The sequence below is a fragment of the Coregonus clupeaformis genome, chromosome 3, assembly GCF_020615455.1.
Source record: "Coregonus clupeaformis isolate EN_2021a chromosome 3, ASM2061545v1, whole genome shotgun sequence".
NCBI classification, from domain to species: Eukaryota; Metazoa; Chordata; class Actinopteri; order Salmoniformes; family Salmonidae; genus Coregonus; species Coregonus clupeaformis.
Genome location: NC_059194.1, coordinates 2,823,134 through 2,841,517, shown reverse-complemented (window position 1 = coordinate 2,841,517; position 18,384 = coordinate 2,823,134). Strand labels below are relative to the sequence as shown.

General features: G+C 43.3%; 1 protein-coding gene across 1 annotated transcript; it reads right to left on the bottom strand.

The window, feature by feature from the left end:
* Positions 1-6,241: 6,241 nt before the first annotated feature.
* LOC123481799 (histone-lysine N-methyltransferase PRDM9-like) lies at positions 6,242-17,925 on the bottom strand. The gene is given in 10 exon segments (XM_045206832.1): positions 6,242-6,921; positions 6,923-7,464; positions 8,910-9,100; positions 10,219-10,286; positions 10,378-10,649; positions 11,015-11,146; positions 11,276-11,408; positions 11,543-11,695; positions 13,939-14,036; positions 17,156-17,925. Coding segments are annotated over 10 exon segments (2,283 nt in total). The 5' UTR covers positions 17,298-17,925; the 3' UTR covers positions 6,242-6,369.
* Positions 17,926-18,384: the final 459 nt, after the last annotated feature.

The following is an 18,384-nucleotide window of genomic DNA, read 5'->3' as shown; positions in this document are numbered from 1 at the left end:
GACCATGCAGACCGGGACTCTGGCCGTTACTTAAATCCCAAAAGACTTACAACCTTTTGGGAGACGCACAGAGACACTAAAATAGTTTGTTAAATAATTCACATAACAGCCTCCCAAACTTCACTCAGTCTCGTTAATAATAGTCCCAGACTTATTAACCACAATCAAACTTGATACCTGGTATCTAGTACATTACATTCGTTGTTATACAGTGGGGAGAACAAGTATTTGATACACTGCCGACTTTGCAGGTTTTCCTACTTACAAAGCATGTAGAGGTCTGTAATTTTTATCATAGGTACACTTCAACTCTGAGAGACGGAATCTAAAACAAAAATCCAGAAAATCACATTGTATGATATTTAAGTAATTAATTTGCATTTTATTGCATGACATACAGTGGGGAAAAAAAGTATTTAGTCAGCCACCAATTGTGCATGTTCTCCCACTTAAAAAGATGAGAGAGGCCTGTAATTTTCATCATAGGTACACGTCAACTATGACAGACAAAATTGGATTTTTTTTCTCCAGAAAATCACATTGTAGGATTTTTTATGAATTTATTTGCAAATTATGGTGGAAAATAAGTATTTGGTCAATAACATAAGTTTCTCAATACTTTGTTATATACCCTTTGTTGGCAATGACACAGGTCAAACGTTTTCTGTAAGTCTTCACAAGGTTTTCACACACTGTTGCTGGTATTTTGGCCCATTCCTCCATGCAGATCTCCTCTAGAGCACTGATGTTTTGGGGCTGTCGCTGGGCAACACAGACTTTCAACTCCCTCCAAAGATGTTCTATGGGGTTGAGATCTGGAGACTGGCTAGGCCACTCCAGGACCTTGAAATGCTTCTTACGAAGCCACTCCTTCGTTGCCCGGGCAGTGTGTTTGGGATCATTGTCATGCTGAAAGACCCAGCCACGTTTCATCTTCAATGCCCTTGCTGATGGAAGGAGGTTTTCACTCAATCTCACGATACATGGCCCCATTCATTCTTTCCTTTACACGGATCAGTCGTCCTGGTCCCTTTGCAGAAAAACAGCCCCAAAGCATGATGTTTCCACCCCCATGCTTCACAGTAGGTATGGTGTTCTTTGGATGCAACTCATCATTCTTTGTCCTCCAAACGCGACGAGTTGAGTTTTTACCAAAAAGTTATATTTTGGTTTCATCTGACCATATGACATTCTCCCAATCCTCTTCTGGATCATCCAAATGCACTCTAGCAAACTTCAGACGGGCCTGGAGATGTACTGGCTTAAGCAGGGGGACACGTCTGGCACTGCAGGATTTGAGTCCCTGGCGGCGTAGTGTGTTACTGATGGTAGGCTTTGTAACTTTGGTCCCAGCTCTCTGCAGGTCATTCACTAGGTCCCCCGGTGTGGTTCTGGGATTTTTGCTCACCGTTCTTGTGATCATTTTGACCCCACGGGGTGAGATCTTGCGTGGAGCCCCAGATCGAGGGAGATTATCAGTGGTCTTGTATGTCTTCCATTTCCTAATAATTGCTCCCACAGTTGATTTCTTCAAACCAAGCTGCTTACCTATTGCAGATTCAGTCTTCCCAGCCTGGTGCAGGTCTACAATTTTGTTTCTGGTGTCCTTTGACAGCTCTTTGGTCTTGGCCATAGTGGAGTTTGGAGTGTGACGGTTTGAGGTTGTGGACAGGTGTCTTTTATACTGATAACAAGTTCAAACAGGTGCCATTAATACAGCTAACGAGTGGAGGACAGAGGAGCCTCTTAAAGAAGAAGTTACAGGTCTGTGAGAGCCAGAAATCTTGCTTGTTTGTAGGTGACCAAATACTTATTTTCCACCATAATTTGCAAATAAATTCATTAAAAATCCTACAATGTGATTTTCTGGATTTTTTTTCCCCAATTTGTCTGTCATAGTTGACGTGTACCTATGATGAAAATTACAGGCCTCTCTCATCTTTTTAAGTGGGAGAACTTGCACAATTGGTGGCTGACTAAATACTTTTTTTCCCCACTGTAAGTATTTGATACATCAGAAAAGCAGAACTTTATATTTGGTACAGAAACCTTTGTTTCAATTACTCTAGTTTCCTGTAGGTCTTGACCAGGTTTGCACACACTGCAGCAGGGATTTTGGCCCACTCCTCCATACAGACCTTCTCCAGATCCTTCAGGTGTCAGGGCTGTCGCTGGGCAATCAGACTTTCAGCTCCCTCCAAAGATTTTCTATTGGGTTCAGGTCTGGAGACTGGCTAGGCCACTCCAGGACCTTGAGATGCTTCTTACGGAGCCACTCCTTAGTAGCCCTGGCTGTGTGTTTCAGGTCGTTGTCATGCTGGAAGACCCAGCCACGACCCATCTTCAATGCTCTTACTGAGGGAAGGAGGTTGTTGGCCAAGATTGTTGGCTCGCGATACATGGCCCCATCCATCCTCCCCTCAATACGGTGCAGTCGTCCTGTACCCTTTGCAGAAAAGCATCCCCAAAGATTGATGTTTCCACCTCCATGCTTCACGGTTGGGATGGTGTTCTTGGGGTTGTACTCATCCTTCTTCTTCCTCCAAACACGGCGAGTGGAGTTTAGACCAAAAAGCTCTATTTTTGTCTCATCAGACCACATGACCTTCTCCCATTCCTCCTCTGGATCATCCAGATGGTCTTTGGTAAACTTCAGACGGGCCTGGACACGCACTGGCTTGAGCAGGGGGACCTTGCGTGCGCTGCAGGATTTTAATCCATGACGGCGTAGTGTGTTACTAATGGTTTTCTTTGAGACTGTGGTCCCAGCTCTCTTCAGGTCATTGACCAGGTCCTGCCGTGTAGTTCTGGGCTGATCCCTCACCTTCCTCATGATCATTGATGCCCCACCGAGGGTGATTGACCGTCATCTTGAACTTCTTCCATTTTCTAATAATTGCGCCAACAGTTGTTGCCTTCTCACCAAGCTGCTTGCCTATTGTCCTGTAGCCCATCCCAGCCTTGTGCAGGTCTACAATTTTATCCCTGATGTCCTTACACAGCTCTCTGGTCTTGGCCATTGTGAGAGGTTGGAGTCTGTTTGATTGAGTGTGTGGACAGGTGTCTTTTATACAGGTAACGAGTTCAAACAGGTGCAGTTAATAAGTAATGTAGAACAGAGCTTCTTAAAGAAAAACTAACAGGGCTGTGAGAGCCAGAATTCTTACTGGTTGGTAGGTGATCAAATACTTATGTCATGCAATAAAATGCAAATGAATTACTTAAAAAACATACAATTGACTTTCTGGATTTTTGTCTTAGATTCCGTCTCTCACAGTTGAAGTGTACCTATGATAAAAATTACAGACCTCTACATGCTTTGTAAGTAGGAAAACCTGCAAAATCGGCAGTGTATCAAATACTTGTTCTCCCCACTGTACCTACGTTTACCCACACACATTCCGGTTAAGTACGCCGACTAACCACATACACAACTGGTAGTTACTACCTAGCACATTTCATTCACTCGTTATATCATCAACGATCGATCGGTTTTAAAATTGCATTCACCACAATACACGCTTCATACATTCAACTAATAATTGTTAATTACGTTTTCAACTTTATGAATTATACAATTTGGTAGCTTACATCAAACAGGTGTCTCACAAAATAAATTTGGATAATGCCAATATGCAGAACTTTAGTTATTCACAATAGGTGTCTGCTTACCTTTTTGTCTGACCGGTCAGGATTTGTGAGGCACACCGTCCGACGACAGCAATGGCCAATCGGCCGGACAAGTTCCAGCGAAGTCCTTCTACCAGATCACGTCGGGGTCACCAATTGTTAAGTTGTGTCATTCGAATCTGGTATCAGAACAGAATTTAACACTAAGTCACTGAATATATTCTCAGCTTTTTTATTAATATAATTAGTCAAGCGAATAAATGGTAAATGCAATCTTCGTATATACGGGCTCACTGTAACACCTCACAGGGCTAACAGAGAACTAACTGCTCAAACACAAAGTTATTCTTTAATACTCTGACAGAGATAGTTCCCGCTCAAAGCGGGCCTGTCAGAGTAGAGGCTGAGCGTGGTTTAAACTTACTCAGCCTATCGTTGGCGCACAGGCTGGTCACAGCCTCTTGGCGCTTCACGGTTGCCGGGCATCAGTTGTTTTTGCAACTTGTCTCAAGAGTCAGCAACCACAGACATAGTTTCCTCTTCTTCATTGTTGCAGTACACATGTCCTTGAGTGGTTTAACAAAGAGGCAGTGTGTGTGTGTGTCACAAGTCTATCTCAGCCTCCCCCCTAACGGTTCCTCACATTAGTCACAGCTTGTTATGTTAAACAATCTATATCAGTACAGCACAAACCTATTATGTTTGATCATTAATGTATTCTTTTTAAGCTAGGCATCACATCTAATTATAAGAAAATAGATCCCAACAATACCAAAACTGTTGATATAGTACATGCAGTAAGCTATGGATTTTCTGTTGACAGAAGATACGTTTCTCACCTGTGCTCTTGGCGAAATGTCTGAACTATTGATGCCACTGTGTACCTGCTTAGGTTAGGCTGTACTCTCAGTGTTAGTCCGTGGTTTATTACATGGTCCACAATTGTAGCACGAATTTCGTTACACAGATTTGGTTGTCTTCTTCTTTGTGCATGTCCTACCCCTCCTCCAGGTCTTCCTCTCCCTCTTCCTCTTCCTCTGACACCGTCCATTTTTTTTTGAAGACAGGTGAACTTACCTGTTGCCTTTTTATAGTGCTTAAACCTGATTGGTGTGTCTACAATTAAGCACCAGTGTGTGTGCACACCTGGTGGCTGTGTTTAACCAATTGGTTCATGGGTGTGTTCATTTGAAAGCCTTTGCTTTGAAATTGCAAGGAAATGACATCATGATACATTTCTGTGTCAAATGCATACAAGTGTGTTTAGTGTTTTGCAAATTACTGTGTGTAATGTTTTGCAAAAAGTGTGAAGCTGACAATGTGCTTAGTTGTGCAAATCTAGGCCGGTGTTTTGCTCCTTGAGTGTAAGGTTTTAATTGTGGGAAAGTTGTAATTTTAGTGTGTAAGCAATTAATTTTTTTATTTTTATAACCAACGTTTTGACAGACAAGCTGTCTTCATCAGGTGACAAACACTGTGGGTCACAAGTTTATATCGTGTCAAAGGACACACACAGGTGTCTATAATCATGGCCGGGTGTGGCCTGATTTCGTTGGGAAGGGCTCGTAAACAATCTTTTCAAGGTAAAGCCTACACCTGTTGTATTCATCATATGCGACAAATCAAATTTGATTTAAACAGTACTAATTTTAATTGTAGCCCTCCCTGGAAAAGCACACCTAATTCAACTTGTCAACTAATCATCAATCCCTCGATGAGTTGAATCAGGTGTTTCTGTCTTCGGCTACAACAAAAATGTGTGTTTTTATTTGGAGCTAATCAAATGCTAATCTGCCATAAAGCAGCAGTCCTCCTGTAGTGTGTATTCAAGTGGTTTTTATTTGAAATATTATAAACAACTGAAAGGTGTTATTAAATGGTTTATATTAATTGAATTCATGGTCAAATGAAATGACTTTATCTCCATCCAGGGTCACACACAGGTAAGTTCATTGACCATTCCTGCTCAGTTGATAAATGTTGCAAGGCTGAAGAGAGACTTCTAGTAAACATGGATCATCAAAGTTTAAATGTACTTATGGAGTGCACATCATCATCATCAGGAAATCAACAGTGAATTCATGGAATGATAAGGATGTAGAAGATGAGTGGATCCTCCTCTGGTGTTCATCTTGTGTAATTAGTGTCAGATATTAACAACTCACCCAGAGTAAAGACGTATTTTATTATTAAACATAAAATTGGATTAAAACCTTGTCATGTTTATAACTTGGGAGGTATACGTTTCAGTTTAATAAACACTTTTATACATAATTTATGTAAGAGTTCATTGTTTTAATGTTCATACTATAAAATACAATTCTGCCTATCAAATTATATTACAATTACACATTACATTGAGAGAAAACATTATTGGTGTTGATAGTTCTATGAATATAATTTATATACAAATAATTCAACAGTGTCTATGTACAGAACCAGTCAAAAGTTTGGACACTCCTACTCTTTCAAGGGTTTTTCTTGATTTTTACTATTTTGTACATTGTAGAATAATAGTGAAGACATAAACTATGAAATAACACATATGGAATCATGTAGTAACCAAAAGTGTTAAACAAATAAAAAAATATTTTATATTTGAGATTCTTCAAGTAGCCACCCTGTGCCTTGATGCTTTGCACACTCTTGGCAATCTCTCAACCAGCTCACCTGGAATGCTTTTCATTTATATTTCTTGATAGAACATTACATACATCACCGTCCAATTTCAAGAGAATTCTAAAGTTCTTTACTCTTTTTAGAACATTGGTGTTTCTTTAGCTTGTATGACCGACTGAAACTCTTCCCACACTGGGAGCAGTGGAACGGCTTCTCTCCTGTGTGAATGCGCTGGTGTATCTTTAAATCTCCTGACCGACTGAAACTCTTCCCACACTGAGAGCAGTGGAACGGCTTCTCTCCTGTGTGAATGCGCTGGTGTATCTTTAAATCTCCTGACCGACTGAAACTCTTCCCACACTGGGAGCAGTGGAACGGCTTCTCTCCTGTGTGAATGCGCTGGTGTCTCTTTAAATCTCCTGACCGACTGAAACTCTTCCCACACTGGGAGCAGTGGAACGGCTTCTCTCCTGTGTGAATGCGCTGGTGTCTCTTTAACTCTTCTGACCGACTGAAACTCTTCCCACACTGGGAGCAGTGGAACGGCTTCTCTCCTGTGTGAATGCGCTGGTGTCTCTTTAACTCTCCTGACCCCCTGAAACTCTTCCCACACTGGGAGCAGTGGAACGGCTTCTCTCCTGTGTGAATGCGCTGGTGTGTCTTTAAATTGTCCTGACCGACTGAAACTCTTCCCACACTGGGAGCAGTGGAACGGCTTCTCTCCTGTGTGAATGCGCTGGTGTGTCTTTAAATCTTCTGACTGACTGAAACTCTTCCCACACTGGGAGCAGTGGAACGGCTTCTCTCCTGTGTGAATGCGCTGGTGTGTCTTTAAATGTTCTGACCGACTGAAACTCTTCCCACACTGGGAGCAGTGGAACGGCTTCTCTCCTGTGTGACTGCGCTGGTGTGTTCTGAGATGATCTTTAATGAAGCTCTTCCCACACTGAGAACAGCGGTGTGGTCGTGGCTTGTCCGTCTCTCTCTGTTTCCTGGTGGGAGCTGGATTGGAGGAACCTGATGTGGTTCCATGGTGTTGTGAGCTGCTGGAGGACATGAGATTCTCTGATCTGATCTCTCCACTCCTCAACAGTCTGACATACTCATCATGGTGACATCTCTTTATGTGCTTGAGGAGGAAGATCTGAGAGGTGAAGGAGAACGGACAGCCAGAACACGAGAAGATCTGGAACTGGGACGACTCAGCGTTCACATCTGAGAGAGATGGAGGGGAGAGAGAAAGAGAGAGTAATTAAAATAAGAGAAATGAAGTTCACAAGGTGCATGCATGATCATTATTTTTCCAGCCCACTTGACATGAACAGAGAAAATGCAGGACCAGTATGATAATACACAACACAAAATATATTTAACATCAATGATGACTTTCAATTGAGAAATAAGTAATAATTATGTAATAGGAGGTTAAAAAAAATCAATGTAAGAGGAGTGAACAGAGGAGGATATAAACTCAGCAAAAAAAGAAGCGTCCCTTTTTCAGGACCCTAAAAATCCAAATAACTTCACAGATCTTCATTGTAAAGGGTTTAAACACTGTTTCCCATGCTTGTTCAATGAACCATAAACAATTACTGAACATGCACCTGTGGAACGGTCGTTAAGACACTAACAGCTTACAGACGGTAGGAAATTGAGGTCACAGTTATGAAAACTTAGGCCTTTCTACTGACTCTGAAAAACACCAAAAGAAAGATGCCCAGGGTCCCTGCTCATCTGCGTGAACGTGCCTAAGGCATGCTGCAAAGAGGCATGAGGACTGCAGATGTGGCCAGGGCAATAAATTGCCATGTCCGTACTGTGAGACGCCTAAGACAGCGCTACAGGGAGACAGGACGGACAGCTGATTGTCCTCACAGTGGCAGACCACGTGTAACAACATCTGCACAGGATCGGTACATCCGAACATCACACCTGCGGGACAGGTACAGGATGCCTACAACAACTACCAGAGTTACACCAGGAACGCACAATCCCTCCATCAGTGCTCAGACTGTCCGCAATAGGTTGAGAGAGGCTGGACTGAGGGCTTGTAGGCCTGTTGTAAGGCAGGTCCTCACCAGACATCACCGGCAACAACGTCGCCTATGGGCACAAACCCACCGTCGCTGGACCAGACAGGACTGGCAAAAAGTGCTCTTCACTGACGAGTCGCGGTTTTGTCTCACCAGGGGTGATGGTCGGATTCGCGTTTATCGTCGAAGGAATGAGCGTTACACCAAGGCCTGTACTCTAGAGCGGGTTCGATTTGGAGGTGCAGGGTCCGTCATGGTCTGGGGCAGTGTGTCACAGCATCGGAAGAGTGGGATAACATATCACAGCAAGAACTGGCAAATCTGGTGCAGTCCATGAGGAGGAGATGCACTGCAGTACTTAATGCAGCTGGTGGCCACACCAGATACTGACTGTTACTATTCAATTTCTGTTAGTCACATGTCTGGAACTTGTTCAGTTTATGTCTGTTGTTGAACCTTGTTATGTTCATACAATTATTTACACGTTAAGTTTGCTGAAAATAAACGCAGTTGACAGTGAGAGGGCATTTCTTTTTTTGCTGAGTTTAGTAAGGGCAGTGCTCTTAATGTTCCAGAGGAAGAGAGAGGGATGAAGAGAGGAGGAAGAGGGGAGAGAGAGTCAAGTACCTTTAGCAGAGCTCTTTTTGTCCCAGAGGTAGTCGAAGACAATGCCCAGGTCTCTGGCGTACTCCTCTCCGTACCAAACCAATAGCTCCTCTCCAACAGCTATAGGCTTACAGCAGCGGTATAGAATCTCTCCTCTGTACTGGAAGGCCACCAGATTCTGTTCTTCTTCTCTACGAGCACAGTTCACATACCTGAGAGAGAGAGGGCGAGAGAGAGAGAGAGAGAGAGGGGTTAATTATGTACAAGAGATATATTTCTTGAGGTTATCAACTATCAAATAGAGTATGAGACAGGTAGGTACAGAGAGAAACAGGAGGAGGAAGAGGACTGTGAGACTTCCTCTGTACTTAGAGAGAAACAGGAGGAAGAGGACTGAGAGACTTCCTCTGTACTTAGAGAAACAGGAGGAAGAGGACTGAGAGACTTCCTCTGTACTTACAGAGAGAAACAGGAGGAGAGAGACAGAAACAGGAGGAAGAGGACTGAGAGACTTCCTCTGTACTTACAGAGAGAAACAGGAGAGAGACAGAAACAGGAGGAAGAGGACTGAGAGACTTCCTCTGTCTCTCTCCTCCTGTTTCTCTCTGTAAGTACAGAGACAGAAACAGGAGGAAGAGGACTGAGAGACTTCCTCTGTACTTACAGAGAGAAACAGGAGGAAGAGGACTGAGAGACTTCCTCTGTACTTACAGAGAGAAACAGGAGAGAGACAGAAACAGGAGGAAGAGGACTGAGAGACTTCCTCTGTACTTACAGAGAGAAACAGGAGAGAGACAGAGACAGAAACAGGAGGAAGAGGACTGAGAGACTTATAATAATAATAATAAGCCATTTAGCAGACGCTTTTATCCAAAGCGACTTACAGTCATGCGTGCATACATTTTTTTTTTGTTTATGGGTGGTCCCGGGGATCGAACCCACTACCTTGGCGTTACAAGCGCTGTGCTCTACCAGCTGAGCTACAGAGGACTTCCTATGTACTTCCAGAGAGAAACAGGAGGAGACTGAGGACTGTGAGACTTCCTCTATACTTACAGAGAGAAACAGGAGGAAGAGGACTGAGAGACTTCCTCTGTACTTACAGAGAGAAACAGGAGGAGAGAGACAGAAACAGGAGGAAGAGGACTGTGAGACTTCCTCTGTACTTACAGAGAAAGAGAGATTACAGAGAGAAACAGGAGGAGGACTGAGACTTCCTCTGTACTTCAAAAAAAGGAGGAAGAGGACTGTGAGAATTCCTCTGTACTTACAGAGAGAAACAGGAGGAGGAAGAGGACTGAGACTTCCTCTGTACTTCAGTGTTGCTTACCTCATCCAGTTGGAGTGAGTGTCTCTCCCAGCATCAATGTAGTCGTCCCAGTGTTTGCTCTTGTAGATCTGAGGAAAACAACAATTCATATTTACAGTTTTGATCAGGTTGGACAAAATGTAAGCACAGCGCGATGACACACACACACACTCCTCTCACCACCCAGGAGTATCCACTCTCCATGGCCTGGTCCTTGTCTGTGATCTCTCCTTCATAAGGTCCATAGTGGGCTCCTGCAGGCACAGTGTTTCCTTGGTTGAATACCCCCAGTCCTGCTTCAGGGATGCCTGATGTCCTGACCTCCAGGCCGGACGGCAGGGTGAGTCTGGCCCTGTCAGGGGCTCCTAGAGGGGCAGGGATGTCAGGGACAAAGAGAGCAGGACCATGGAGCTCACACTCCTCCATGAAGAAAGACTTGCAGTCCTCACAGTCTGGGAGAGAGAAAGATAAATAGAACATGTTAAACGTCAGTTATCATGATGATGATGATGAAGACATGCAGAGAGGTAGAGAGAGAGAGAGCCAGAGAGAGGAAAAGAACAAGAGGAACAAACAGGAATGATACATTTCTGGATAAGAGCGTCCGCTAAATGACCAGGCCATAAAATTAAGACACGCCACCCGAAAAATGCGGGTAGATTTAGGTATTGGCGGGTAAGAATGTCTATTTCACCAACCACATTGACTCTACAGTGTGAGCATTACATTCGCAAATAAAAATAGAGTCAAAAGTAAAGTATGAGCACATGTGCGAGTTGTGATTATTTCACTGGTTGAGAGAGAGCGAAAGACTCACAGAGGTAGTGGTCATCTTTGGGGACCTCCTCTTCTGTGTAAGTGATTCTTGGTCTGTCTCTCAGGTTTCTGCCACGCTTGTATGTGTTCAGCTCTGCTTTCTGCATTTCCAGACACTCTCTCTTAGACAGGCCTGGTACACACACACACACCGTAATAGAATGTATTACTCCAGAAACAGTCAATGTGCCTCATCTTTTCTCTCAGACCAAATAAAATCACAATATCAAACTAACAGTCTATTCCTGTCTGTCTCTGTTACCTGAGGTTGATGGTTTGGAGTACAACAAGTGAGCCCCTCTCTGAGTGACAGCTGGGGTGTCTGCCCCCCTTCCCTGAGTGGATCTCCCTGCCTCCTCTCCACTGGTGCTGGGGGTCACTTCACTCTGACCCTCCTGGAAAGAGACCAGAGGAGAGTTCAAACTGACCACTGGGTCTGTGTGTCATCATCACTTTACCTTTGTTTAGTAGCATCATTAATTAAAATATATTGTGTGTTGTGTTATGTGTATGACAGTAACACACACACCTTGTCTCCTAGCGCCTCCTGTCCTCCACTGTGTGTGTCTGCTGTGCTGCTGTCTCTGAGGAAGGCCACTTCTTCAGTCAGCACCTCCAGGAATGGCTGGGGTGGTTCTGTCCTCATATTACTGGGTCCTGCCTCCTCACTGCTGGGGGGCTGCTGAGGACCAAAGGAGGGGGGTTCCAGAGTGTTATGACAAATATCACAATGATGACTAGACAGAGCTGTCAGCCCTCTTCATCTACAGCGTGGCAATTACATACAGCACATGATATACTGTGCTTTCAGAAAGTATTCACACCCCTTGACTATTTCACCATTTTGTGGTGTTTTTTGGTCACTGGCCTACACACGATACCCCATAATGTCAACGTTTTTGAAAATGTTTACAAATTAACGAAAAATGAGAAGCTGAAATGTCTTGAGTCAATAAGTATTCAACAGTTTTCCTATGGCAAGCCTAAATAAGTTCAGGAGTAGAAATGTGCTTAACAACTTACATATTAAGTTGCATGGACTCACTCTGTGTTTAACATGATTTTTGAATGACTACCTCATCTCTGTACCCCCACTACAATTATCTGTAAGGTCCCTCAGTCGAGCATTTCAACTACAAAGACCAGGATGTTTTCCAATGCCTCGCAAAAAGGGCACCTATTGGTAGATGTAAAAACTAAACAAAACAGAATTAACATCCCTTTGCGCATGGTGAATTATTAATTAACTTTATATCAACAAAGCACAATACAGGCATCCTTCCTAACTCAGTTGCTGGAGAGGAGGGAAACCCCTCAGGGATTTCACCATGAGGTCAATGGTGACTTTAAAACAGTTACAGTTTAATAGCTGTAATAGAAAACTGAGGATGGACCAACAACACTGTACAAAAATATAAACGCAACAAGTGTTGGTTCCATGTTTCATGAGCTGAAATAAAAGATCCCAGAAATGTTCTATACACACAAAAAGCTAATTTCTCTAAAATGTTTGGCACAAATTTGTTTACATCCCTCTTAGTGAACATTTCTAATTTGACAAGATAATCCATCCACCTGACAAGTGTGGCATATCAAGAAGCTGATTAAACAACATGATCATTACACAGGTGCACCTTGTGCTGGGGACAATAAAAGGGCACTCTAAAATGTGCAGTTTTGTCACACAACACAATGACACAGATGTCTCAAGTTTTGAGGGAGCGTGCAATTGGCATGCTGACTGCAGGAATATCCACCAAAACCGTTGCCAGATGCTAATGCCCTCTCAGGCCTACCCTTGGCTGCGCCCCTGCCCAGTCATGTGAAATCCATAGATTAGGGCCTAATCAATGTATTTAAATTGACTGATTTCTTTATATGAACTGTAGCTCAGCAAAATCTTTGAAATTGTTGTATGTTGCGTTCATATTTTATATTACTCCACAATACTAACCTAAATGACAGATTGAAAAATATTACAAAACATGCAACAAGGCACTAAAGTAATACTCCCAAAAATGTGGCAAAGAAATTAACTTTATGTCCTGAATACAAAGCATTATGTTTGGGGCAAACCCAACACAACACATCACTGAGTACCACTATCCATATTTTCAAGCATGGTGGTGGCTGCATCAGGTTATGGGTATACTTGTCATCGGCAAGGACTAGGGAGTTCTTTATGATAAAAAGAAACAGAATAGAGCTAAGCACAGGCAAAATCCTAAAGGAAAACCATGTGCAGTCTGCTTTCCAACAGAGACAAATTCACCTTTCAGCAGGTCAATAGACTAAAACACAAGGCTAAATCTAAACTGGAGTTGCTTACCAAGACGACATTGAATGTTCCTGAGTGGCCTAGTTACAGTTTTGACTTAAATCGACTTGAAAAGGGCTGTCTAGCAATGATCAACAATCAACTTGATAGAGCTTGAAGAATTTTTTAAAGAATAATGTGCAAATATTGTACAATCCAGGTGTGCAAAGCTCTTAAGAGACTCACAGCTGTAATCGTTGCCAAGGGTGATTCTAACATGTGATTAATCAGGTGTGTGAATACTTATGTAAATAGAATATTTCTGTATTTCCTTTTCAATAAATTTGCTAACATTTCTAAAAACATGTTTTCACTTTGTCATTAAGGGATATTGTGTGTAGATGGGTGAGAAAAAAAATATATTGAATCAATTTTGAATTAAGGCTCTAACCCAATAAAATGTGGAATAAGTCAAGGGGTATGAATACTTTCTGAAGGCATCATCATTTAATTAATTGGTTCACACTTCATAGCTCCAGTCCTTGAGAGCACAAGTATCTGCTAGTGTAGTGCTGAAGAGAAACAAAACCCCCCCAGATGTATAATATGCACCTGTGAAGGTATTTTAAAAAACACTTACCTGTGCAGGTATTTAAAAAAAGATTTACCTGTACTGTAGGTGTGGCAGATGTGGCAGATTTGTCAAGCTGAGAGACTCCCTGAGACGCTGCTGGTCTCCTGGTTGGGGGTCGGAAGCTCCGTGGTGCTGTGAGGACAGATTCATATAAGCCCTACCTGGCTACTAAGACTTCTTCTATTAGGGACGTCAAACGTTCAGTCTGCTGCACAGACCCTATGGACGCTCTAGTCTAAAGCGCCTGGTTAAATTGTGCTTAGGAATTATTTATTTTTTATCTCTAAATGGTTAAACTAGTGAGATATCTGTGATTATTTTAAGAAATCTGTGAGTTTGCTTCATTTACTATCATCCTAACATAAGATATTGAATGATTTTGCCATATCTAATTAATGTATATTACACTACTTTCCATGAAGAGGACAGTATATGTTACTACTTTATACAACCACATCGAATTGGGGGGAATTACATGCCTTTTTTACCTCAGATTAGTGATGTTAGTATAAATATTTATAGTCAACACGATGACAAAAGATCAATTACTTAAAACAGATTAATATCTTTGGTTTTGTTATACGCACTGGGGTTCACTATCATTTTCTTTCTCAAATGGCACCAACAATTCGGAGCGGCCACACCAATTCAAAATCTAGATAGAAGCTAAAAGTTAAAAGTTCTCATCTAACCAACCATGTATTTTGGGGGGGTCATTTAGCAGACACTCTTATCCAGAGCGACCTCAACAGATTTTTCACCTAGTCTGCTTGGGGATTTGAACTGGCAACCTTTCAGTTATTGGCCCAACGCTCTTAACAGCTAGGCTACCTGCCAAGTTTCCGTGTGGCCTTTGAATAGTGTTCGTTTTAACAGTGCTACAACCCAAGCGTTTGCCCCTTTTTCTATTGATTACAGCGTGATATCGATGGAAGTGATTAACAAAAAAAGCATTGCGTTACACTTACCGTGTTGGCAAACCACTTTAATCAAAATGCAACACTTTAAAATGTAGCTAGCTGTCGTCTACAAATTATCTAACCAGTGATTCCCACGTTATTCCTAGATTCTGTGTGGTTTTTGAGCTGTTATTTTTAACAGGACGTGCAACCTCATCTCCCTGTGATAATCGATGAGTGATTGACAGAACAGTGTTGCGTTTCTCTTTCTGTTTTGGTGACCCCCATATCAAAATGAAACATTCTAAAATATAGCTGAATGTGTTCTGCAGGTTGTCTTCTAACCAGTGATGTAAAAATATCTCCAGCTCCATGTGGTTTTTGAGTTGTGGTAGTTTCCACAGAGCATATCTCCCTTCCCCCACCCCCCATATCGATGAGTAATTTATTGCCACTTGTCAAAACAACAGGGGTTTTGGTGCGTGTGCAGTTTATTAGCTGCTTGTTTAAAACAATACAAGTAACATGATTACTATTGTTGTAAATGTATGTGTAGATAGTAAAGTTTATGTTTTCAATATATCACAAACTGTGTTTTGACATTGGGCCATTTCTCAATATGTCTTGTCAACAGGAAGCAGCAACAGCATCATTTTAAATTTAAGTTTTAGTAATATAAATGCTGAATGAGTCCAAAAACATGCTCTATTTAATTTATTTTCATGATATACCAGATATCAACAAAATGGGTTTGCCCTAAACGTAACACAGACCATTTCACTTATTTTAGCATACCTTCCACTCCTTTAGCCCTACCTGTCTACTAGCCTGGTGGTATCTGGGTAGGTCCTACCAGTCTACTAGCCTAGTGGTATCTGGGTAGGTCCTACCAGTCTGCTAGCCTAGTGGTATCTGGGTAGGTCCTACCAGTCTACTAGCCTAGTGGTATCTGGGTAGGTCCTACCAGTCTACTAGCCTAGTGGTATCTGGGTAGGTCCTACCAGTCTACTAGCCTGGTGGTATCTGGGTAGGTCCTACCAGTCTACTAGCCTAGTGGTATCTGGGTAGGTCCTACCAGTCTACTAGCCTAGTGGTATCTGGGTAGGTCCTACCAGTCTACTAGCCTAGTGGTATCTGGGTAGGTCCTACCAGTCTGCTAGCCTAGTGGTATCTGGGTAGGTCCTACCAGTCTACTAGCCTAGTGGTATCTGGGTAGGTCCTACCAGTCTACTAGCCTAGTGGTATCTGGGTAGGTCCTACCAGTCTACTAGCCTAGTGGTATCTGGGTAGGTCCTACCAGTCTACTAGCCTAGTGGTATCTGGGTAGGTCCTACCAGTCTACTAGCCTGGTGGTATCTGGGTAGGTCCTACCAGTCTACTAGCCTGGTGGTATCTGGGTAGGTCCTACCAGTCTACTAGCCTGGTGGTATCTGGGTAGGTCCTACCAGTCTACTAGCCTAGTGGTATCTGGGTAGGTCCTACCAGTCTACTAGCCTAGTGGTATCTGGGTAGGTCCTACCAGTCTACTAGCCTAGTGGTATCTGGGTAGGTCCTACCAGTCTACTAGCCTAGTGGTATCTGGGTAGGTCCTACCAGTCTACTAGCCTAGTGGTATCTGGGTAGGTCCTACCAGTCTACTAGCCTAGTGGTATCAGGGGTAGGTCCTACCAGTCTACTAGCCTAGTGGTATCTGGGTAGGTCCTACCAGTCTACTAGCCTAGTGGTATCTGGGTAGGTCCTACCAGTCTACTAGCTTAGTGGTATCTGGGTAGGTCCTACCAGTCTACTAGCCTAGTGGTATCTGGGTAGGTCCTACCAGTCTACTAGCCTAGTGGTATCTGGGTAGGTCCTACCAGTCTACTAGCCTAGTGGTATCTGGGTAGGTCCTACCAGTCTACTAGCTTAGTGGTATCTGGGTAGGTCCTACCAGTCTACTAGCCTAGTGGTATCTGGGTAGGTCCTACCAGTCTGCTAGCCTGGTGGTATCTGGGTAGGCCCTACCAGTCTGCTAGCCTAGTGGTATCTGGGTAGGTCCTACCAGTCTACTAGCCTGGTGGTATCTGGGTAGGCCCTACCAGTCTACTAGCCTGGTGGTATCTGGGTAGGTCCTACCAGTCTGCTAGCCTAGTGGTATCTGGGTAGGTCCTACCAGTCTACTAGCCTAGTGGTATCTGGGTAGGTCCTACCAGTCTGCTAGCCTAGTGGTATCTGGGTAGGTCCTACCAGTCTACTAGCCTAGTGGTATCTGGGTAGGTCCTACCAGTCTACTAGCCTGGTGGTATCTGGGTAGGTCCTATCGTTCTACTAACACAATACTTCTTATAACATCCTAATTTACTACTACTGCTCTACCTGGTGGGCATCTCTCCAGTCGAGGGGTCCACTCATCCTCCTCGGAGTCGCTGGGTGCGAGAAGCGGAGCAGTGTTTACCATTTTAGGTCTGCCTCTCCTCATAAACGCAGGTACCGGGGAGTTCAGCCCTGAGGGACACATTAGCACACACAGTAGAGACACTCTGCTCTATACAACACACACAGTAGAGACATGGCGCAATACAGGAGTAAAAAATATATAATAATAATAGTGATGAATCTAAAATCACAGACAGAAGGGGTAAACCAGACACATCACAGGGGCTATAACGATGAAGCGTCTGTTTAGAACGTTCTCACCACCAAATATGGTAGTGAGAGGAAGTCCAGTCTAGAGGGAGAGGGTTGAATTAGGTGAAACTGGGCCCACATTCTGCTCATTGTCTCATCGATGAAACATCTGATCTCAATAAATGTTTCTGTTCCCAAATCTAGAATCTGTTACGAACACAGTGCACTAAGTTGTATAGACTTGACGCTTTGGCAAAACAAATAAATGCATTGTTTAGAAGGAGTGCAAAGTGCAATTGAGTTTGTACACACCCATAATTCACAGAGGAGGCGTTCCCTAACGGAAATATGCAAATACATGCTACAACAAGCCAATAGGATCTCGCTAGCTCTTGCTTGGCTTTGCCCACCTCCTTGCTTGTTCTGCCCACTATGCTCAGGGTTGCCATGTTTTCCCGCTAAATTGGTCTACTTTTAAAACTATGTCGCAGGTGAAAATGTATTGGCTGCGGGTTGCGGGGTTTTTGGGCTACTTCTAAATTGCACCACGGCCACGATGGCATTTCTCCCTTAAGGTAATTTTTTTGTTTAAATATATTCATTGTGACCTGCTGCTGCTGACTATCAGGCAGTGAGGCAGGCTGTTACTGGTGAGTGAGTGAGTGAGTGAGTGAGTGAGTGAGTGAGTGAGTGAGTGAGGAGGGGGAGGGCCAGAGGGGTGTGTGTGTTGAGAGCACTGGTTGACAGAGTACTGCAGCAGGCAGCGGAGTCACAGAGACGGACATCGTGACAGCTTTTTACCAGTTGCAGGCAGGCTATTTAGATTGGTCATTATGGAGACACCTATTTCCAAAAAACATATTAGCGCTAGAACTGATATAAAGGCGACAAAGCACTGGAAAACGACTTTAGGCACACTAGAGCGCTTTAGATACATTTGCTCAGAGGTGGTTTAAAGTAAAATGCATTCTAATGTC